Here is a 25196-nt window from a genome sequence, read left to right on the forward strand (position 1 = left end):
AGTCTTTGGTCTTTCACAAAAAAAGTCTTCTAATGGATAGGCCCCTTAAGAGAAGATACAGAATTGGAATTGGTTGAGGAAATGTAAAATAATATTAGTTTGGATAAACTCTGGAACAATAGGTACAAACAGATGTCTTTGTATAACTAGTAACATTCTTCAGAATACCATCAGTTTATTAATCCCAGTTCAGTTGATATTTAAGATTTTGATTATACAATACATTGGCACTGTTTCCAAACTCTGACCTTGATGCCATACTAAGGGCCCTATTTAACTACGAGACATAACCCCTTTAGTGGTAAACTAAGATTACCAGTGTATGTCACTGTATCACTTCCGCCATCTATAGATCACTAGAGCGATACAGTCCCCATTGCCTGCAATAGGGACCCAGGAACAGCTTTTCAGGCTTCAGCAAAGCCTTCCAGTCACTGCCAGGTCCCCACCAGGTGAAGGTGTCATGTGGATGTGCAGACTGGCCTTTGTGCATGACACAACAGCCCGGGCCAGCATGAGCGGAGGATGCCACCAAGGAAGGGGACATCTCTGGAGGGGTAGGTAATGTTATAAGCCAGTGGCATATTTGTTAGCATCACTGAGATACTAAACAAAATATGTTACTGGTAATAAAATTAGTTGCTAAATGGGGTCCTAAGTGAAGGAATTAAATAAAGTTCTGAGATGTTTACATTGTGGTCAGTTTTGGCTACAAGGAAGGGGTTGGCTGAGGAGTGCTGTTTTTATGGCTAGGGAAAAAAGTCTGCAGTGTCGCCCTGAGAACTTACGGTCCCATTCATCAATTTTTCATTTAGTATCACTGTGATACAAATGAAAAAGCCACTAGTATATTTACCAAAACTTACCCCTCCAGCAAAGTCCTCCTCGTCTGCGAGGTCCTCTGCTGGGCTGCTGGCAATTTAACACTACCAGCGACTGAGGTCTTGTGTAATGTGCATGCACGATGGACCATCTGTGCATGTGCATGTCACGGGGACCCAGCGGTGTCTGGAAGGCTTTGCTGAAGCTGGAAAGGCAGTGCAGGGTCCCATTGCCATCAATGGGGACCGCATTGCGATGGCGAGAACGATGCTGGGACAAACAGTGGTAATCTTAGATTACTTCTGTTTGTTAAATACAAAAAGGATGTCATAACCCCTGTAGCTAGCACTAAAGGGGGTATGTGTCATTGATAAATGGGGGCAATAATGCTTTTAACTATTTCAGAATTTGATTGCTATTATAAACTAGCAAAGGGACCTGGTATATGCTGGGTCACCTCGGATGACCCACGGCTCCGCCCCAACCCAAATCTGTCCTAGTCTCTGTGCCCTCTGCTGTGTCCTGCTCCGCACTCTGTCCTGCCCCACTTCCCTCTGACCACTATTCTGTCCTGTCTGGCCCCCAGCTTTGTCCCACTCCTTCACTGCTGTATATACTTACCTCTTCCTAGCACAGATGCTGCAGAGTGGTCCTCCTGCTAAGGTGGGAGCAGTTGGGGTGACGACAGCGCATGCATGTTGGAGACACGACAGACCTTTGGACAGAGTTTCCCAAATTCTGCCATTACAGTCAAGGTTTTAAGGATATTTATGCTTGAGTCCAGATGGTTAAATATAACTGACTGAGGTACTAATTAAGTCACCTGTGGTCACTTGTCACCTGTGGTCAAACATGGAAATCCTTAAAACCTGTCCTGTAATGGCGGAGTTTGGGAGATTCTGCCTGAGATTATTATACAAATATCTAGCAAGTAGCTCAGAATATATGAAAATTAAAAATATTTATTTTATTATGTTTCCATTAATATAATATGTTTACTTTTTTGGTACAAACAGCTTTAAAGTTATTTATTATAGGAAAACTTAAGGGTGTTCTCCCTATCTATCAAAGCATTATGGCTGTTGTAAGTTACTACTCGCTCTTGCCAGGAATAACATTTGACAGGTCTGTCTGGTGAAGGTTATTAAAAAAATATTTTATTTTCCTGAGCGTAAGACCCCAAGTGGGTGTGGTATATTTTGTCGACGTTCATTATGTTGACATGAGAATGTCAACATGATTGTAATGTCGACATTGAGCTTGTCGCCACTGTTGAAATGCCGACACTGTGCTTTTTGTCTATCTCTATACCAAACGCTAACCCTAACGGAAATGTCCTCATTATAAAAATATTGACGTTTCCAGTGTCGACATTCTTTAAAAGTCGACATTTTGCTGGTGTCGACATTTCAACCATGTCAACATGATCAGTCGACCTTCTTCTGGTGACATTGTGAACATCGGCATTGTCACTGGAGACATTCTGAATGCATACTTCCGAATCCAGATTTCCAGTTCCTCTGTGCAAATGTGAATCGGAAAGCTGGGTCAATCATTGTGCATGCGCTTCAATAATGATCTGGTGAATCAAAGTGCAGCCTTACAGCTGCCAGTCACTATTGCAGAAAGTTGAGTAAAACTCAACTGCCCCAGCAATATGTTATTGGCAAATTGTGGTGACACAAGATTTTCCATCACTGTGATAAGCGGCAATAGTACACTTGTATTATTGCCGCAGCATGCTGTATAGGCTCAAGGGGGTAAATTTACTAAGAATCATGTCTTTTCCGAGTTGAAACACTCACAGCATCACTGAAACACGGGAGACTTCTGACAGATGAAACACTCATATTTACCAAGATTCGTGTTTTGCTAAATCGTGTTTTTCTATGGTGTATGTGTTCGTGTTTCTCCCCGAGTTCCCTGTGTCTGACCGCAGCCAAACACACCCGAACATGCAGCCTGCACATATCAGTGAAATACGTGCAGGCTAAATGTGTAAAAAAATTAAATAAATTAGAGAAAACATTCCGTGGGGTTCTGTAAAATAAATTAGAGAAAACATTCACTGGGCTCTGTAGGCCGGTCCTGGTTTAAAAATACAGGAAAAAAATGCGTTAGATTCTATGTATTTTTAAAACCAGCACCAGGCTCAAACTAGTCGGAGTATAATGTCACAGCCAGGAGACAATTTCACAGGGTCCCCTGGCCAACGCATTAACACCCCAAACTAGTCAGCCCAGGCCTGGGATCCCAAGTGAGGTGGGGACACCCCCAATAAAGGGTCCTCCCTCACCTGAGCAGCCCAGGCCTGGGCTGAAGCCCGGGGCTCTTCCCTACAACTCTGGCCAGTGGGTGCAGGGGTAATAGTGATAATAATAAATGCATACTATTGTTTTTTACAGTTGGACTACTGGTGCCAGCGTGCCTGCCTTTTGGCACTTGTGGAACTACAAATGTCAGCAGGCGCCTGGCACCAGTACCCCCACAGTAAAAAAATTTTTTTAAATAAGACAGGACACACACACACACCATACAAAGTATAAGTTTATTACATACAAACAAACACATACTATACTTACCTTGTCCCCGGGTTATGGGTCCCCTTCTCCAGTAGAAATCCACGATTATCCCTACAGTACACCACTGCCTGCGTACACATGTTGTTATATCATACTTGCCTACTTTTGTAAAAGCATTTCAAGGATATTGTGAAAGCAACACCTATGAGCGCGGATGTAATGGTGCATACACACGATCAGATTTTTTCTTCAGATATGGACGATAACGATTTAAAAATCGTTCAGTCGTTCATATCTGATGAAAAATCGTTCATATCTGACATGCCTGAACGATGGACGATCAACGATGCGCGTTCCCGTTTGTCAGATAACGATATCTGACATCTGATGGGTTTGCAGTCAGACTTGGACGATTCCATTCATTTTAATGCAGGTAAAAATCGTTCAATCGTTCAAATCGTCCAAATCGTTCAAAACTTTGGTCAAATCGTCCAAATCGTTCAAATCGTTTAATCGTTCAGTCGTTCATCTGACAAATCTGACAAGTCTGACAAATCTGACCGTGTGTACGCTCCATAAGTCTACGTGTACTGCTACATCTGAGAGGTGTGTCATAAAATTGGCTTACATCCAAATGTAAATGAGCCACAAAGCAGTTAGTAACAGCTATTTGTTGATGAAAACACTGATTTTTTTTCAGAAAATGCATGTAGCCATAGGGATCATTATGGGGTATCGGTATCCTCTGCTGCTGAGGAGTTGTCAGCTGTATAATGGGGGGGGGGGTGTGTTAGTGACAGGCAGGGAGCGTTCATTATAGCGGCTCCGTGCCGGACCAGATGCTGGGACGCCGGAACGGACCAGCTCTGCTGCTAAGAAGCTGTGTCCAGGGGTTGTGTAGTGCCGTGTAGTGACAGCTTGTCACCGGGGGGGAGGGAGAGATTACTGCCGGCTCCCTCGGACAGCCAGCGCGTTCTGGCGTAATGAACGCTCCCTGCCTGCCACTGACACACCCCCCGGACGGGGACTCGCATTATACAGCTGACAGCTCCTCAGCAGCAGAGGTCACTGCAGGGAGCTGTCCCAGATCGGCGTTGCGGAATCTTGTCCGCTCCGGCTTTCACCTAATCCCATCATTATGCCGTATGACAGATGCAGGGAAATTATATTAATGATCCAATTTGAATGTATATATAGCTTTGTTTATATTTTTATATACGTTTCATAATGTTGTAAGGTGCAATCAGGGAGATTGCTAGACTGTTCAGGGAGATTATCATTTCAAGGCGTCTCATAGTTATATAAATTGGCAGAGCGTTATGCAGCGGGTGATGCTGTTCCTTTATGGTAGCATAAACTTATTTTGGAATAATAAGTTTATGTTGGTATTTTTTACATTATGCACTATATATATATATATATATATATATATATATATATATATATATATATATATATATATAAATCAGCGCTCGCGCGGCAGCTGCCGCAGAAGCACTAGCACTAGTCTGTGTGTGACTGACATCATGTTAGACGCATGGGAATGGGCGGGAGCTCCGTGCTCGGTGCGTTGTGTGTTGTATCTGGGGTTGCCATGGTTCCCCGGTACATACTGTACGCCGCTACAGAGAGGCAGTATGTGTATCGCAGGGTGAGAGACGGACAGGGGCACGGCTGCCGCTAAGGAAGACCTTCAGCCCAAAATCACGACGCCCGGACACTGTGACTGATCTGCGCCTGACATTGTGACTTTTATGCTGTAGTGGAAGACACAAAAGTTATAGGTCTGTTACATGTTTGTGTGACTGCAGTGCACAATTAGTTGTATTGACGCTGCTTTTATGTGTGTATACTGAATTGTGCACACAGGTTACCCAGCCTAACACTAAACAGGTTTATCACGGAAAGTCAAGTTTTCATGTGGTTACCTGGCAATGTGATTATAACTGTAACATTGTGCCATGTTTTTCAGAAGGATTGGGATCCATTTTCAAGGACTGGGTGCAACACATTGCTGTTTAAGGTCTGATAGGTTAACGGCGCCAAATCTGTTTTTGCAGGATTTAGGACTATCCCTATTTAACAGAGATCCCCCTGTCCTGGTGGGGTGTGGTATAATAGATTGACAATATTTAGATCAACATCAGATGGTCGATAGGTAATAGGTCGACGGGTTCAAATGGTCGACATGCACTTTTTAAAAATTTTTAACCCTAACCCTTCAGTTAGTGCCTTAACCTAACCCTAGCATAACCCTAACCATCCCCGCCGGCAGCCTAACCCTAACCCTCCTCCAAGTACCTAATCCTAACCTCTAACCTTAAATGTTTCAGAACGTTGTACTGGTCTTCGACTGTACGCAGTACTGACTGTGGCATGGTTCACTGGCCAGAGGGCAGGCCCAGGCGTACCACTGGGTATGCAGGCTGCTCTTGCATTTGGTTTGGAGATGGTCTACGGTGCTAATGGGGGAATAGCACACTGCACCTAAAAGGACATGAACTAACCCCCCGGGTGAAACTCAAAGCATCCTTAAGTGCCACCTTGTGCCATTATTGCAAAGAGTTGTCTACCCCTGTGCTAAAGCATTGTGATCACACTCAAATCAATGTTACCTCTCACCCTAAGCAACAATCTGCTTTAATGTTTCACACAAAATCAAAAAACAGTTGGAGTAGTTTCTCTAAATAACCAACAAATCCCTATTTAGCGCTATGAGCGTCAATCAAAAGAGCAATGTTTTATCATGTTAATATTCAAGAATAGTCCTAAAGATAATTTGCAGCTCCTAAAAAATTAGATACTGGTTCCCCAAATAGTTAATACTTAAACAAATATAAGGGAGCGCTGTTACAGTCTCAGTGCTGGTCTTTATCTCAAAGTTTATTGGTCTGATGTCAGCAGGAAAATGAAAAATTATGTAAATGCTAAAATATTACTTTACTAATGATTTAATAAGTGTTTAGTGATAAATACTTTTATATGATTGATACAGTTTCAATATTTATTAAGGTGCGTGTGATGGGTTGGGTACGGGATGCCGGCGCTCAGGGTCAGTGGTTAGAATCCCGACGCCAGCATTCTGACAGGGTTAGGATACTGACACCTGTTGGTAGGTATCCCAACGCTAACCCTACCTCCCCGCAGCCTAACCCTCCCTCTAGTGCCTAACCCCCCCCTAGTGCCTAACCTTTAGCCCTAATCCTAACCGTCCCCCTAACTCCAATGCTTACCATTAGGATGCCGATGGTCGTACTGCTGGCGTCGGGATTCTGACTGGTGTCGTTATTTTGGTGCTGGCATTCTGAGCGTCGGCATCCCGACCGCTGGGATCTCAACTGTATCCCCATTTGGCTAGGGCCTGAGAAGAAGCTTATTGTCTTCAACCTTCATTTCCTGCACTTCCAGGATGTCCACATTTAAACTGGTCAGTGATAGAACAATCTTTATCAGATTGTCCTAATGTTCCTACCAGAAGGAGAGGAGTTTCCTGTAGGAGACTGCTTGACTTGTGATGTGAGAGGGCTGCTGCATGTGACAGCGACAGTGTCATAATGTGAGTAGGGGAATGGAGGCAGCCTGAAAGCTAAATACTGGGAGTTAGATAGTGGTTGATACAGGGTACCCCAACAGCACAAAATAATGATGTGAAGATGCTATCAGACAAAATTGTGGTGTCAAATGTTCTCCTGTATAAACAACATTCATACATCCGACTTGTTATTAACTATTATCTGTGTTTTCTTTCAGAAAAAAATGAGTATTCTGCCAGCTATGCCAAGACAAGGCCGTCAGGGGTTCCCCAGCCATGTGCAGCCAAAATCAGTTCCTCAGTCTCCCAAAAAACCTGATGAAGTAAAACCCCGGTATGTTCCTTTTTCCATCTATTCAGTTTTTGTCAATAATATGTATTTGAGCTTGCACATGGAAATATTCCTGTTACAAAGATAATACTTTCAATGAAATGTAGTGGGTTTTACACATATGTCTAAAAAATTGTTTATTAATGATTACTGACTTTAGTACAAAATAAACTGTTGTAATGACCTTTTTACCATGTTCCCAAAGCAAGAGGCAGGCTCCATTTTCCTTTTTAGACTACTGGAAATCTGCTTCCTCTGTCGCCTTGCATGCTGGTGCTGCTGTCATCAAGATAAAACTGACAGCAAGAAATGTAGCAGACAGATTAATAAATGTGTAATCTTAGGCACAGAAACAGACAAATCTCAAGTGCACAGCTCCAAATTATTAATAATATATAAATGCAATAAAATGTTGCAATCAATAGAGGTTTTTAGCATAATCATGGCCAAGGTTATGGGCCCACCCACCATATCCAGGTAACCTCTTTCGGGTGGGTCCCTAACATACTAGGGTTCAAATCCAGAGCGCAGGACCCCCCAAAACTGGCCCAGCCAAGCCGCCCCAGGGCACCACCATAGTAAGAAAAGTGCAGTGTAAAGAGATAGTTAGGAGCAGCTGCAGCTGCATATAAAGAATGAAAATAAAAAAGTGAAGTACATATATATTAAACACACAGTGAAGGGTTAAAATGTGTTATAAAGGAAAAAGTGTTATAATGCGGTGCCCTGAGACAGATTAACCAACACAATCCAGGGGGACCCACACCCCAAAAATGAACCAAAGTTGCACTACAGTATATAACTTGTAGGACTTATCTAGAATTGTGCCTAATACAGTGTGCATATACATTACCATACTCCATGCTTTTAAACCAATAAGGAAGGGTGCTAGTCCAGAATGAGGGCGTCTCTTTTCCCTCAGAAGTGCAATAAAGCTCATTAAATGGAGCATATGGGAAAGATTTCTGGACTGCACAACCTGACTATATATATGATGGGAGGTGCTACCTGATGAGACTAATTGCAGGCACAGAAACAGACAAATCTCAGGTGCACAGCTCCAAATTATTAATAATATATATAAATGCAATAAAATTTTACAATCAATAGAGGTTTTTAGCATAATCATGGCCAAGGTTATGGGCCCACCCACCATATCCAGGTAACCTCTTTCGGGTGGGTCCCTAACATACTAGGGTTCAAATCCAGAGCGCAGGACCCCCCCAAAACTGGCCCAGCCAAGCCGCCCCAGGGCACCACCATAGTAAGAAAAGTGCAGTGTAAAGAGATAGTTAGGAGCAGCTGCAGCTGCATAGAAAGAATGAAAATATAAAAGTGAAGTACATATATATTAAACACACAGTGAAGGGTTAAAATGTGTTATAAAGGAAAAAGTGTTATAATGCGGTGCCCTGAGACAGATTAACCAACACAATCCAGGGGGACCCACACCCCAAAAATTAACCAAAGTTGCACTACAGTATATAGTGTTCATTCTAGCACCCTGCAGCTGTCACAACACATGCAGTTCCCCTTTCCTGCCTGGGGTGTCGCTCCTAGCACACTCAGCTGATGTAGCAAGCTGCTGAGATACAGACCAGTGTGTGCTAGAAGCACAAGAGCAGAGAGCGACACCCCTGGCAGGAAAGGGGAACTGCACGGGCTGTGACAGCTGCAGGTTGCTAGAATGAACACTAGTATATAACTTGTAGGACTTATCTAGAATTGTGCCTAATACAGTGTGCATATACATTACCATAATCCATGCTTTTAAACCAATAAGGAAGGGTGCTAGTCCAGAATGAGGGCGTCTCTTTTCCCTCAGTAGTGCAATAAAGCTCATTAAATGGAGCATATGGGAAAGATTTCTGGACTGCACAACCTGACTATATATATATGATGGGAGGTGCTACCTGATGAGACTAATTGCAGGCACAGAAACAGACAAATCTCAGGTGCACAGCTCCAAATTATTAATAATATATATAAATGCAATAACATTTTCATATTCAAATGTAGTTTTCCCTGATTTTCTCATCATAGTTTATTTAATTAACACCCACCCCCCAACTTATTAGACATCTCATTTCTATTTTATTTCTATTTTAATGTAAATAGTTTCTTTGTCGTTTCACCAATGAACACTGCTTAAAACAATTACATACTGCTACTTGTTCCTGTAGCCATTCTTCAATTACAATTTGTCTTTTCACAATTCATTATCAGTCCTCATTACTCATCTAAACTTCTCCCTTAACCTACAGTTGTTTCTTATATTACCCCCTTCAAAATCATGCATTAGTTTGAAGTTTGTACTTTAAACCTCATATTTCCAAATGCTTAAGTTTATGATTCAACACTCCATTTGTCCCAACATTCACAGTTCCATCATGTAAGTCATGCATTTATTTATTTGTTTTTACATTAGACATATATCACTCTGTCTGTAACATTTTCATACTCTTTTTATCCAATTTTCAAATTGATTAATATAAATCTATAAAACCCCTTTCACACCAAAATCCTAGGTGCTACCCGGGATACTGAACATAGTTTCAACCAGTATTACATCTCTTCATATTACTTTATACCCCTTTCAGACAGAGGTTTGGACGCGGGATATTGCCGGGGCAAGCCGGGTCAACACTGGTCCTTTCTCTGTGTGAAATGGTCTACCCGAGTCCAAAGTCTTGGGTACTTGACCCTGGTCGATACCAGGGTTATTCCTTAAACTGACCCGAGTAGCCTGTTGTGTGAAAGGTTTGACCCTGGTCATTTGACCCAGGTCATGTCTAAAATGAGCTGATTGGCGGCTGTGGAGCGCTTTTCATGACCTCATCTTTGTGTGCCAAAAAAAAGTAAATTTCTTATGACACACACTGTTTTGCAGGACTGACACACTTTCCGTGTGAAAGGGGTCCACCCGGGAGTAACCCGGGACCAAGGTGCAGTGTGAAAGGGGTATAGTAGTTGTGACCCAGGTTTAACCCAACCCTGGTAAAAGCAGGGTCGATGCCCAGGCTTCTCTGCACCTCTGACCCGTATCCCAGGTCGACCCCTCTAACACAGGACCTTGGTCTGCCCTGCCAAATGTGTTAGTCAATAGAAGTGGACGTCCTCTGCAATAGCCCAGGTTATCCACTCTATGTAAAAGGGGTATAAGTAACTGTGCACTCTTGAGATATATACCACATTAATATATATATATATATATATATATATATATATCCATTGTAATCTGACATCTTGTGAGTCAGTTTGAACACCGCTAGGCTTCTCATGACAAGGCAATCAAGGCAACGTGAATTATCGAAGTTCAAACGGGGCATGATAGTGGGTGCCCTATGGAACAAACATTCCATTTCCGAAGTTGTGCAGTTATTCAACATTCCTTAATTTACGGTGTCACATGTGTACCAGGAATACCTCACGGAAGCCATTACCACTCAACCACGGGTGCTTAATGATCGTGACCAGCAGTGTATGTCCATAATTTTCCGTGGTAATAGACAAGCAACACTGGCTCAAATCTGCTGGTCCGCCTGAACAAGTTATTGACCGGTAACCGCTACATAATGCTAGACTATATTTGCAACCCTATATGGACTTCATGTACCTCCAGATCGATAGAATATCCCAGCAGGACAATGCTCCGTGTCATCTGTCTCAAGTTGTCCAGAAGTGGTTCGAGGAGCATTCTAGAGAGTTCAGACGAGTGGTGTGGGGACCATGTTCGCTAGACAAAAACCTAATCGAGCATTTAAGGGACATGGTGGAGAGGTCCATTCGCAGCCAAGATCCTGCACCTACAAATTAGGAGCTGTGGAAAGCTATCCAGACGACATGGGTCAACATCTCTCCAGAGGTCTTCCATCCATTTGTGATATCAATGCCACATTGAGTTGCTGCACTTCGCCGGGCTAGGCTAGAGGGGGTCCTACACAATACTAGGCATCTGTCATGACTTTTGGCACTTCAATGTATAGTAATTCAACGCCTTTACTGCACATGCTTGGGAAACAAGTCTGCGCAAACGTAGGCGATACAGAGCCGTACACATTTCAGTTACATCTGCACTTGCAGCTGAAGAGGCGTAACTGAGCTGTAATGTGGCATTCTAGCAGGCAAAGTACAGTAAGGTCATGTCAACTTAGCTTTGTGATATGTAGAGTGGGATGAAGACCTACATGCGTATGCTTCTGGACGTATCTTTTGCAACAAGTATAAGCTAGTACATGTGCGCCCTGATCCTGTTTGTGTTTATCAAACTAGGCATTCATATAGAGGCGGACCCTTGCAACATGCATACAACTGTGTATACGGGTAAATATAAGCATTTAGTTCCATACACACAATGCAGGACCAATTCCGTCTGACTTACATGCAACTCTGCATCAGGCCCTGTATCTTTACATTCTTATAGCCTGTAACACTAAATTACATTTGAATAAAAAAAAAAAAATCTTAGTAACTAACACAACTGACAGAAAACCCCTAATATATCTTCTTTCCAAAACCTGTCATTTTGTGTCTGGGACGGATTGGGACCTTAAAGTGGCCCTATGCCCTACTTATTAGGTACTGGTATGCAGAGTGGGATGAAGACCTAAATATGTATGTTTCTGAACGTATCTTTCAATCAATTAATTTACCTGTTTTCTCCAGGCCTTCATTCAATTATGTACACCAGTTCCTTAACGCATTCATTTGATCCACACACTCATGTTACAGCCATCTGACTATTTCATTTGCATACTTGTTTCTCCAAGCCATTCCTTAAATGTGTACACCAGTATATCTGGGATGCGGTCATGAAGTCAACTTTTAGGGGTCAATCCAATTAAAAGCGATGCACTCACAGGAGCGAGTTATCGCGACAGCAGTCTGAACTCGCTCAAAACTGTGGGCATCCCCATAGGGCTGCATACAAAATTAAGTGAGCTCAGCCTGAAAGAGGGCCGTGAGGGGTGCGAGATGCGGGGCCGTTCCCGGCGTTTTAATGCTGTGGCAATGGCAAAACTTCACCCAATTCACACCCCTTGCTGCTAATTGGATTGCTCCCTTATAATGTTGACAACAGAATATTAACAGTTATGATGTTGATGTGGTTAAAATGTTGACATCATAAGTGTTGACCACCTGCAAAATGTCAACAGGTGAAATGTCAACATTGGCAAGATGTCGACCTTTGCATTAGTGTTAACGTTGGGGATAAAACCTCATTAAAAACAGCGTAGACATGGTCATTGTCGACATTATGAGCATGTGCACATTATCATGTCGACATAATGAATGGAGACATACTATATTAAACCCATTTTTTCCAGTACTTAATTCGTTCATATACCCATCTCACCAGTCTATTATTTTAGTCATATACTCATCTCACCAGTCTATTATTTTAGTCATATACTCATCTCATCAGTCTGTTATTTTAGTCATATACCCATCTCATCAGTCTGTTATTTTAGTCATATACTCATCTCACCAGTCTATTATTTTAGTCATATACCCATCTCATCAGTCTATTATTTTAGTCATATACTCATCTCACCAGTCTATTATTTTAGTCATATACCCATCTCATCAGTCTGTTATTTTAGTCATATACCCATCTCATCAGTCTGTTATTTTAGTCATATACCCATCTCACCAGTCTGTTATTTTAGTCATATACCCATCTCATCAGTCTGTTATTTTAGTCATATACCCATCTCATCAGTCTATTATTTTAGTCATATACCCATCTCATCAGTCTATTATTTTAGTCATATACTCATCTCATCAGTCTGTTATATTAGTCATATACTCATCTCATCAGTCTGTTATTTTAGTCATATACTCATCTCACCAGTCTATTATTTTAGTCATATACCCATCTCATCAGTCTATTATTTTAGTCATATACTCATCTCACCAGTCTATTATTTTAGTCATATACCCATCTCACCAGTCTATTATTTTAGTCATATACCCATCTCACCAGTCTATTATTTTTGTCATATACCCATCTCATCAGTCTATTATTTTAGTCATATACTCATCTTATCAGTCTATTATTTTAGTCATATACTCATCTCATCAGTTTATTATTTTAGTCATATACCCATCTCGCCAGTCTATTATTTTAGTCATATACCCATCTCATCAGTCTATTATTTTAGTCATATACCCATCTCACCAGTCTATTATCCATATGCCATGCCCATCTCATCAGTCTATTATTTTAGCCATATAGCCTTCTCACCATGCAGTGGTTGCATAAGTATTCAACCACTGCAGGCTAGTACTTGGTAAAACCACTGATTGTTGCAGTAACAGCTTTAAGTCTGTTGGGATAAGCTTCTACCAGGTTTGCAAGTTTGGGAGTGATTTTGTCACATTCTTTATTGCAGATTTGCTCCAAGTTGGTCAGGTTGGTTGGATGATGCTTGTAGATAATTAAAATGTGTTTCCTACCCAGCACTGTGCAATTTTCCCCAATATACAACTGGTGATGAATTATATAAAGATAAATACAAAACCATATAGTGTAAATGTCCAATACAACATGCAATGCAGACATCCTTTATTTGTACAACCCCCCCCCCCCCAGAAACCATGGTGATTAAGATTCTTCTTCTTCCCAAGATGTAGATGTTGCAGCTGATATTAAGGTTAGCTACTTCACAAGCTCATCATAAATCCTCCATATAAGAAAATTCCTTACTTTCGCATATAGAAAAGATATAAACATAGTGCATAGTGCAATAAAGTTTATTACATTTAATAAATGACACTTGCAAACATAAAAAATATAAACAACATATCATAGGGTATTGGTCCCCGGATATATTGTGTTCCAGAAAAGGAGATTATGGTCGGTATCCAATTAGCAGTGACAAATTTTCAGACACAAAAATTATTACATTTTTTGGGGGGGGGGAATTTTTTTTTTTTGTGGTATCCAATTAACCCAGCAGATGCACATGTGTATTCTTTACTCACTGTCACATTTTAAAAGATCCACAGGTGGAGCTAATTAATTCACATGTGATTATGTGAGGAGACCTAGAAAACATGCACTGTGTGGGGTCCTGAGGACCGAGTTTGAGAACCTGTGTGTGTGTGTGTGTGTGTGTGTGTGTGTGTGTGTGTGTGTGTTTATCTATATAAAATCAAATGACCTGATCATTGCACATCCCAATAATTTAGATTTTTCGAAATTTTACTCCTAAGGGAGTGAAAAGGGCTAAAGTGTTATCTCCCCCTGTGCAATGTCCTGACTGACTGACTCATCGTGGCTGTAGCACAGTTCATATTCAAACACCAACTGTCATCCCAAGTGCTGCCAAACATCGCTGTCAGTTGATGTGGCTCCTCTATTTGAATAGTGAGGGAAGGGAATGTTTTACTACACAGGTGAGAGAGGAAAATGTGTAAAGCTGGTTTCACACCTGAAAGATATATCTGCAGATGATGGTTGTTCATACACACCGAGGGTCCCAAAGGCTGGGGGTCGCGTCGCACCCCCCTACTTGGCGGCCACTGCAGCAAATGTATGGACGGGTGGCTGACTGCCCATACGCACAGCACGATTTGCAGATACATCTGCCGTTGGCTGTGCTGCACAGCCGTCGTAATATGTCTGTGAACTAAGTCGTTCACAGGCATATTGTCTGTACACACTGGTCGATGCACACACAATATATCGGCTGTTCACATAGCATTATAACTGCAGTGAGAGGGGTATGTGTTATTATAGAGGTAAGAGAGGGGAATGTGTTACTAGAGAGGTGAGAGAAGGCAATGTGTTAATACACAGGTATGGGAGGGGAATGTGTTACTAGACAGGTGAGGGAGGGGAATGTCAAATGTGTTACTAGGGAGTGAGAGAAGGGGATGTGCTACAACAGAAGTCGAGGGAGGGGAATGCGTTACTACAGGGGTGAGCGGATGTAATGTATTACTCCAGTGGTGAGGGGCAAAAGTTACTTCAGGTGTGAGTGAGGGTAATGTGTTACTAAAGGTTCCGTGAGGGAGGGATTGTATTTCTACACAGGTGAAGGAGGGGAATGTCAACTGTGTTACAACATGAGCGAGGGAGGGAAATGTTGGAGGGAATACAGATGTGAGCGAATGTATTACAACAGAGGTACGGGAGTGGAATGTGCTAGTACACAGGTAAGGGAAGGTATTATTGTCTTACTATAGCAGTGATGCATTACTATAGAGGTGAAGATTAATTACTGGAGTAGTGAGATGGAAATGGAAACAGTAAATGTCTAAGGTCCACCCGGGTGAAACTGGGTACATCCGCTAGTATATATATATATATATATATATAATATATAAAATATATATATATATAATATGGACGCGGTGGTGTGCATGGTAAAATTTGGAATTTGGTTGATGGTCAGACTAAAAATCTGGGTAAAATTGGTGTACATAAACTAAAATCAGTATATAGATGGATAATTTGATGTTACAAATAAATAAAATAAATAGAGAAGTAGAAGTTAAATAATGATAAAGGCAGGGATTAACTTTAGTGGACAAAATGGATAAGTCTAGTGGACTATCATCATAAATGTTTGAATACTCTGAAACATTTATGTAATAATATTTTTCATTTAAAAAAAATAAAAAAACAAATATGGAATCAATAATGTAAAGTCACGGGGGTGTGGCTTTTTCTGTACAAAAGAACTCACTGTAGAAGCCACATTGTGATGGCAAAGAGAGTCTGAGAATACTTCTACTCCAACTCACAGTTTTATTTCTACTGTATTTAATTTATGTTTTCTTTATTTCTTAACTACTTTACATTATTGATTCCATATTCATTATTTATTATTTTTATTCTTAAAACAAGTATTCCTTTAAATGCTTTAGTCTTTTTTTTAACAATTTATCACAGATTACTTGCTTTATATTTCAAGACATATGTGTTAATAACTGCATATGTCATTATTTATTTAACTTCTAAAATTATTGGGTTTTTTAGATTTATTTTTACTATTGGTTATGAAGAGATCTGTCTTACAGTATGTTTACTGTGGCCGCATAAAGAATATTTTAGAGTATATTAAGATGTGCGCAACTGAAAATGCACCTGTAATTAGATAAAAAAAATATTTACACTGGACTGTGATGAATGAAGAAAAAAGATTTTACTATATATATAATAAGGGGATGTCAAGGTTTTCACGATTGTTTATTAAATGAAAGTATTTTTTAAAATCATATGTGATTGTGTGTAAAGGTATCTTAGTGATCCACATTATTATACTGGGATCATTGGTGTGTAAAATGAAGTGAACTGAAAATCACTTGAGAAGAGATCCAGTGGATTTTAGTTGGATTCTGTTACGTGGGAAATTATATTTTTATGGCCACTTCGGGCTAGATACACTAGCCCAGTGCTGTCCAGTCTGGTCTGATTTTTTTTATAGCAGGGAGACCCCATGGTTGTGGGTCTCCATGTTTTTGTAGTTACAAGCCCAGGCTGTATTAAGCATTTGGGAAAGGGACATGCTGCTTATTTTTTATTTTATGTTTTACTATACTTGGCAGCATCTATGGCCTGGTCAGCGGTAACTGTCAGTCACCTACATTTCTCTGGTATTTAGCTGCATGCATTTTTTCTGCAAGTGACTGACAGTTCTTCTCAGACCACACATGCTGCCGAGTTGTAAATTTAAGATAAGTGTATGCATAGTCATTTGAATCACAAAGCACAGTATGCATGTCATAAATACCATGATTCTGGCTAGCAAATATGTATTGTAGGAAACTTCAATATTAAACTCCAGTGTGTTTTCTAAAACAGTCAATTTGCATTACATAAATAAGGTTGTGTTATACTAAATGTGTTAGATGTTAGTTAGTTTAATGTGTGACATCTGCAGTTTTACTGAGGCAACCAACTACCTTTGCTGGAGGTTTGTTAACCAGCACAATCTACTGTTATCTTTTCATCCGAACCTGGAAGAAATACTTATAAGTCACTGACGTTTGATAAATCTCAGGAATTCTAACAATTACCTGACACACTGGATACACTTTTAAATATCAGGTTTTGTTTAAGAATGAAAAGCTGTTGTTATTATCTTAACAAATAGTAAATGCTTATTTTTGCACAGGTTGGGTATTTCCTATATATATAGGTATTTCAAACTGTTGCAAAAAGACATTTACAAAAAAAAAAAATGACAGATTTTTATTAATAAATAGTTCTTTTGTAAAAAACGGCATTAGATTATGCATTCTACTTTCTGCAGCTTTAATTGTACATCTCTCTTTTCTGTCTTGTTGAAATTTTCCCTTACCTTATTTTAATTCAGGATTCACTTGATCAGGGACAAATATGTCAAAGATCATCATCAGCAGAAGAATATCAAAGAGCTTTCAAAGGAGGAAACTGCTATGTAAGTTTCCTTTACATTGAACATATATATTATTTTGATGACGGAATTTCAGCTGTTTCCGAGATTAAGTTGTGTTTAGTGTTTGCTGGTGGTATTGTTTCACTGTGGAGTTAATTCACACTTGTTTCTTGTAAAGTAGCACTTACAATTTGTTTTGATTAAATTGTGTAATAACATTACAATAATAAGGATTGTGACATGGACAGTAAATTGTTATGGCATATTGTGATAGGTGACATACAATATTTACTTTAAATACAATAAAACCTCAAATTTGAATACTCTGATTTATTTGATAGAATTTATACTGTTTTCTTCTTGATCACTGGACCTATTTCTGTGATTTTACATTGTTTTTTTATGCATTTTGCACCACAAATGTTACCCATGAATGTTGTATACTGTCATATTTATGTACAGTAGTTGTTGTGTGCGACTGATAAAGTAGTTTTTGTGTATAAGTAATTTGTTTACATATTGGAACAAACTGTTTAACAAAATAAGCTTTGGTATACAATTACAAACGACCTTATAGGATTTTATTTTCCTATATTCCATGAAGTTTAGGGAATTAGTTTTTTTTGGTCTTGATTTCACATTTTGATAGGTTTGTCAGCTTTATTGATTCCATGACAAACATAAAATGGGGGTTTGAATAAACCTTTATTTCTTTATATTTATGAAGACACCATCAAATATAATTTTTTGTCTAATTAAAAGTGCTAATATTTTGTGAAATATCTATTTCCTTGATTTTTCTACTCTTCATTGCTGGAATTCTTTGCCTGCCTTAAACATAATTAGATATAGTCTATAAAAATGTATTTCATGTTAAAATGCAAGTGATAAAAGTAGTATTATTTTGAAGAATTATAAAACTGTAGCATATTAGCCTTTTTTAATTTATTTATTTTTTTTACAAGTCACTTCTACCTATGCAGACAGCTGTGTTTTTGTTTTTACTCAGACTATATTTTTGTAACATTTTTGTTGCTATTAACCATGCACTGTACCTGTTGCTCAAGTCATTGGATTCTGCAGTTCATTATATACTCACTGCAGCTGTGGAGATTTAGTAATTCGTCATAAAAAGGTTAAAAAAAAGTTCTAATGAAGTCCTGCACATTATGTACAACTTCACTTTCTAAACTCTGTAAAAGAAACTTTCATATTTAATGGGAAATCATGAATTATTCCATTTATTATCCTCATCCTCCTTTCAAAGACATGATCTGGATAAAAGGCGGGGTGAATAATTTAGAAAAAAAATGAAATGCATTTTTAATGTGAAGGTGCAAACTACAGATTCTCATGACTATTAGCGAGTGCAGAGGAAACAGAATTTTACTTGCAAAACCTCATCAAACCTTAAATTACATGACATACTTCTGTAATAAAATGTAGAAGAAATAAAAGTTTTTCTGTGCAAGTTGTTTTTATTAATTCTGTAAAGTTAAAAAGTTTTGTGTTTCTTGAACACAGCATTTGTTCATGAATTTCCCATTATAGTTAGTTTTTTTTTAGTAAATAAAAAATGTATTAAGTTGTTTATCTCATTTTTGTTATATTATAGAAACTCTTTACCCAATGGTTTTAATAATGTTTATGTATTGCAGTCTGCAGACCGGTTTCATTCTAAATGCCACAGTAAATAAATAGGGCCAGCATTACTCTTTAGGAATACTTAATGATACAATCTCATGACAAATTATGTGCATTCTTTTTAACATAATTGACTCTGTGTTAGGACTATGGGCCTGATTCAGAGCCGCTCGTAAGCTCCGAGCGATGTTCGCACAACTGCGCATGCATATGGGTCGTAATGCGCATGCGCCAACCGGTCATTGCGGTCGGAAATCGAGCGCTCGCAAAATAGCGAGTGCCTGCTAATTTGAGTGACAGGATGAGGCGTTTGTGGGTGGTAACAGGGGAAGGTGCTTGAAAACGGGGAGTGGAGATCCGAACGCAGGCGTGCCAAACGGTCAAAACGGGCGTTTTAAGGGTGTGCATAATTAACAAAGCAGCGTCATCGACTACGTCACTTGGTTATTTCTTAGCCTGAACTGTTCGCATGATTGCGGTAGGAAAATCCAACCACAAGCACTGCGAGCAGTTCAGACGCCTTTCGATGTACTCGATTAATCTAATAAATAGCGGAGATGATGTAGGATGCGAGCGGCCAGGGGGCGTCTTTACAAAATAGTGAGCGCATGTTTCGTTCGCTCGCTCAGACATAGAGACGTCAACAGACCGCAAAGAGTGAGCGCTCAATTTAAATAGCCGGCCCCTTTTTCTGAACGAGAGAGCGCAAATAGCGTCCGGCCCAATGTTTTGATATGTTTCCAGAGTATGTTTCTCCGCCACAAGGGATCGTCATGCCTCCTGCTTTGTGAGATGGAGTTCTGGATCTTTCCAGAGGTGCTGGTCTTCTAACTCTGTTTTTTGCGACCAGGTGTCAGGCAATTGACTACTTAGTCATCAGCATGGATCACACCTGACACCTGGCTATTCAGTCTATCTGATCCCAGCACTCTTTGCTGGGTCATCATTGTTTCTGGACTTGTGATCCTGTGAGCTCCTGTGTTTCATGCCTGCAAAGATAAGGAACTTCTGCCATTCATCAGGATACCTTCCGTCTGTTCTTTGTTCAGTTACAGAGGACTTTATTTTTTTCTGCATTGCTCTTACTCTGATCTTTGGATTTTTATCTGCATTTCCTAGTGTATCTGCATTTCCAAGATTATCTGCATTGCCCTGCCACTGTACTCTCCCTTAATAAACATCCTTTTGAATATATTACTATATTCAGTGACTTGTTGCTCAATCTCACCCAGGGGGTTCATGACACTCTGTTGGTCCTTTACCTTTTTTCATTGAGCTGTTATGATTTAAAGTTGGCTAAGTATAATGTGACTACCATTGCAAACACAATCACGTGACATATGACGTAGGTGAAATGAAACCCCCCGATAAGTGCCGTTTTTTCGCGGCCGTGATCACAAAAGCACATGGATCTGGGAACTGATCCCAGATCCTATGTATTTTTAAAACTGAAGGTAATTGAATTGCCTGAAAGAAATTGCGGTAAAGTCCTGTTTTTTAGCGCACAAAAAATTATCGTGGGTAATTGACTTCTCCCCTAAGGCTGATTCAGTGCTACACAGAAGTCGGATGCAATTGCAATTGCATTGCATTCAGGGAACTAAATGCAGATATTCCACCATATGCCGAGTTGTACCCATTTATATGCTTGGTTTCATAGCCATTATATATTCACTTTTTACTTTTCTATCCTTGGTGCAAGAAATGCATTTGAAAATAGACAGTTCTTTGTGTACACTCAACTCAGCAAGGCCTGCAATTCCAACTACACACTCTTGTCAGTGCTTTACTAAACTTAGGCAGGGTACCCACCTAAACGACCGGTAATTGTGCCGATGTTCAGGACGATTTGCCTTCACCCTGGACACCGCATGATTGCCGGTACACGTGAAAGATTTAATGAAAGACGGAACAATCACTGTTCCGTCCTTCATTAACTTGTACAGGCTAACATGCGATATCATATGATTGACTGTGCAGCACAGCCAATCGCACGATATCGCATGCAACTGCGGGTACGCGCAAATTGGGCATACACACTGCACGATATGTCCGATTTAACGTTCCGATTTGGCTAAATCGTCCAAATCGGGCCGATATCGTACAGGTGTGTATGCACCCTTAGCCTATGTGCAAATGCTCCGTTACCTTCCAGCTATGACCGTTCAACCACAAGTAGAGATGCAACTGAATGCATACAACTCGAAATCGTCCATAGATGTGTATACTCTGCAACAGGACATGAGCAGTGCAAAAGCATACGTGATCCATCAGCAAGACAGGCTTATGGTGCGTACACACTGGGCGATTAAAGTGGACGACTGAACGATAACGATATCGTTATCGTTCAGTCGTCCACTTTATCGTCCATTTTTAACACAAAAAAGATGAACGATGACGACGACGCGCGTTCCCGCGGGTCGTTCGTCATCCTCGTTCATCGGGCTGACATGCAGGCCAACCTGACGACCTCGTCAGGTTGCTGCATGTCAGGGAATGGGTGAGAGAGCCCGGCGCTGAACGATATCGCTAATGATATCGTTCAGCGGCTGTGCTCAATGTCATGAACGACATTGAGCACAGCCTGCCGGGGACACACTAGACGATATCGCTCAGGGAGCATATCGTCTAGTGTGTATGCACCTTATGTGCAACTCTACATCAGCCCATCTGTCACTTCAACTGTGGCTGGGTCAGTCATGTAATCCTTTAGCTTACAGAGGTTCATGCAAAATGTTATCCTTTTGTCACTGTCTCTAGGAATAACTTTATTTACTATATATTCTTAGCTTATGTGCATTCAATAGGGAAAAAGAGTATGCATTTTGTATAGGGAAAAAGAGTATGCATTTTGTATAGGGAAAAAGAGTATGCATAATTCTTATCTTATATAATTCAACCCATGAAAAATACTACTAAATGTATTCTGCAAATTCTACAGGGATAGCAAATATGTGCATTTTTATTCATACCTCACAACGTTTGTCCTGATCCCAGTACAGTTGAGAGGTTTGCCCTGCTAACAGGTGCCCCTTCAATGCCATACGAACCGCTAGTGGGCGGTTGCAGTATTCAATGAATGTTTTTAGACTAGAAAAGGGCTGAGCCCGACCAAGTGCTTCGGAAGTGTTGGAATGTCCTCATAGAGCTGACTGATTGATTTCAGAGCACTACATTATTTGACCAATTTTGACCTTTTGGGAACTGCATACCTTTCCTTTATACACATATTTCTAGCCTCTATAACTTTCCATAAACATTAGTATATGAGATGGTCACCAAACATAGTGTAAAGTGTAAATTAAATTTGAGGTAAACAAAATGATAGGTTATCTGAATACTAGAAAATAAGTGTAATTATGCTCATCTGACAACAATGCTCTTATTCCTGGCTTGTGATGTCAGCAAAGTTAGAGCACCTCAGAAAAAGATAATCAGAAAAAAATGATGTGTGTACATAGAGGGTATATTTACTAAAGGTCCATTATTGAGTCGATTTTTATAAAAATCGACTGTGTAATGTAATGGAAAAATTTCTCATTTACTAACATTCGATTTTGAAATCGATTTCAAAATCAAATGCAATGTGACTCGATATTGGCAGGTGTAAATGGATTTGGTTTAGAACTTTCTGTTCAAAACCGAATGCAAATAGAACCAAAAAATCGGATATAAAATCATCTAAAAAAAATTAAGCAAGCACAAATCACTATGAACTGTGCATGCTTCTTAGGGTTAAAAGAGCCTTAAGTTCATTTTTTTTTTTAGAAAAACGGCGTGGGGTCCCCCCTAAACCCATAACAAGCCCTGGACCTTCTAGCCTGTTCTAGTCATGGAAAATCAGGGGAAAAGCTGGCATGGAGTTCACCCTATTTTCCTTTAACAGCACCAAGCTGAACCAGCCGGGGTGGTAATGTCACAGCAGGAGGACACACAGCATGGGGTCCTCCTTCCAAATCATTATACCAACCCCAAACTGGTCAACCCATGGAATCCTTGGAAAGTGGGAACTCCAGGTGGAGTGGAACTACAGGTACCAGCAAGCCTGCCCTTTGGGACTTGTAGAACTACAAGTGCCAGCAGGCCAATGGCACTTGTAGCCCCCACTGTGGAAAAAATATTAAACAAACCACAGTGCACAAACCGAATATTGTAAATATTTATTACGCATTCACTCTCTCGTTCACACTACATACATACTTGCTTACTCCCTGAATGAGGTCGGTTTTCTCCAAGTAGAAGTCCTAGGTCTTGGTAAAATAAAAAATGTACGAGACCCCACGGACATGCAGCTGGCAGTGCCTGTTGCTACAAGAAATTACTTAAGGTAATTTGCGGTTATCTTCATTCACTATAATACAGAACCCCACACTGTAGACTCCACATCTTTTTTAACTCTTTAGGCTATTTTAAGCATATGAAGCATGCAAGATCATAGCAATCTGACCATGCTTCTCCCAAATTCACCTAGGCCGGTGTATTGTTTGGGTTCTTTTAAAGTTGGATTTGAAGTTGGTTTCCAATCCTACTGTCAGGAAATGAGGGGCTCCTTTAGTGGCATATGTGAAAGTATTAATGTTTATTTTGGTAGAGATTCAGTTTTATTGTCGATTTTGCCTTTAGTAAATCCCTGCTTTGCAAATTTGAGTTAAAATCACCTGTAAATACACCATAAAGCTAAAATCAACCTTTACTAAATAAACCCCACAGAATGTAGTAATAACGTCTCTCATATGTCGGTATCCTAGTAAATTCAGTGACATGTCCTGATGTAGATGGTACAGAACCTCCAAATATAGAAGGAAATATCGTATAGTGCAGTGCAGGGGTTCTCATCGCTTTTCCTCAAGTACCCCCAGCAGGTCATGTTTTGTGGATACCTTTAATCTTGCATAAGTGAGTTAATCTATTTTTATTGGTCAGTAATTATCCCACCTGCTTCCACAGACAGAAATCCTCAAAACATGACTTGTTCGGGATACTTGAGGGTCGAGGTTGATGAGCACTGGTATAGTGTAATCAGACATATATAGCACAAAGTATTGTAATAAATGTCTCCCTTGGTATGGATAGTTTATATTAATTGTTTTGGGCGCCATGATAATTAATGGGCGCCTGTGGGAGGAATTCAATTGTCTTTGACGCCCATAATTATCGTGCTTGTCGCACTCAAATAGACAGACAGCTAAACCCGTCTAAAGTCCTGAATAGGGCGCGCAAATTGCAGTTTGGGTGCCCCAAACCAGGACTTTTCGCTCATTTTTGTTTGCCATCTCAGAAGGCGACAAGCAGAAATGCAGGCGCCAGCAGCTATTCGCACCCGAACGGAGCAACAATTGAATTGCTTCATCAGGCGCCCATCGTCTGATAGCCACCAGCCCAAAAAATTAAATTGCCTTCCAAAAGACAAAAGTTTGTGCTCATAAGGCTATACACATATTATCAGTAGTCTCAAAATCACATCCATATGTAGTAGGGCTCATCAGGAAAGTCAGCCCCGTTTGGCTTCAGAAAATAAGTCCCTCTGTATATATATAGAGATCATCTTTACATGGGTAATGATCCTCAATAAAGGAATAAATTGCAGTAGTTTAATAATATAAAAACTATCATGGCAAATAACAAAATATCTCCTCCCTCTTCACTCCCCATATTGAGCCCTGTTATCATTCCTGTTACTTCCTCCTCTGCAATATATCCAGGATCCGGTCCTTTATTTCCTTGGAAGCAACTGAAACCCTCATGCACGCCCTCAATATCTCTCAGCTCTATTATTATAACCTCCTTCTCCCTGGCTTTCCATGTCTCATATTGTCCCATGTTAATCTGTCCAATTTATTATCCTCTCTTGCTGCTGTACTTCAGCTCTCTGCCAATCACTACACTGGCTCCCTGACTCCTACAGAATCACGTTCAAACTCTTCAATCAGACCTAGAAAGCCCTCAGTCACTCCTCTCTTCTCCTCCCCACCATT

The 25196-nt window shown here is 40.2% G+C and overlaps 1 protein-coding gene across 1 annotated transcript in view; it reads left to right on the forward strand.

The window, feature by feature from the left end:
• The first annotated feature begins 4923 nt into the window (after positions 1 to 4923).
• Positions 4924 to 25196, forward strand: part of TTC29 (tetratricopeptide repeat domain 29) — a 319192-nt gene continuing 298919 nt past the window's right edge. Inside the window, exons 1-3 of the mRNA XM_088447947.1 lie at positions 4924 to 5128; positions 7095 to 7210; positions 17536 to 17619. Coding sequence (XP_088304073.1) covers positions 7101 to 7210; positions 17536 to 17619 — 194 coding nt within the window. The 5' untranslated portion in view covers positions 4924 to 5128; positions 7095 to 7100. The remainder of the gene's footprint in view (positions 5129 to 7094; positions 7211 to 17535; positions 17620 to 25196) is intronic.

Source organism: Taudactylus pleione, unplaced genomic scaffold (genome assembly GCF_031769625.1).
Source record: "Taudactylus pleione unplaced genomic scaffold, aTauple2 ptg000021l, whole genome shotgun sequence".
In the NCBI taxonomy this organism is placed as follows: Eukaryota; Metazoa; Chordata; class Amphibia; order Anura; family Myobatrachidae; genus Taudactylus; species Taudactylus pleione.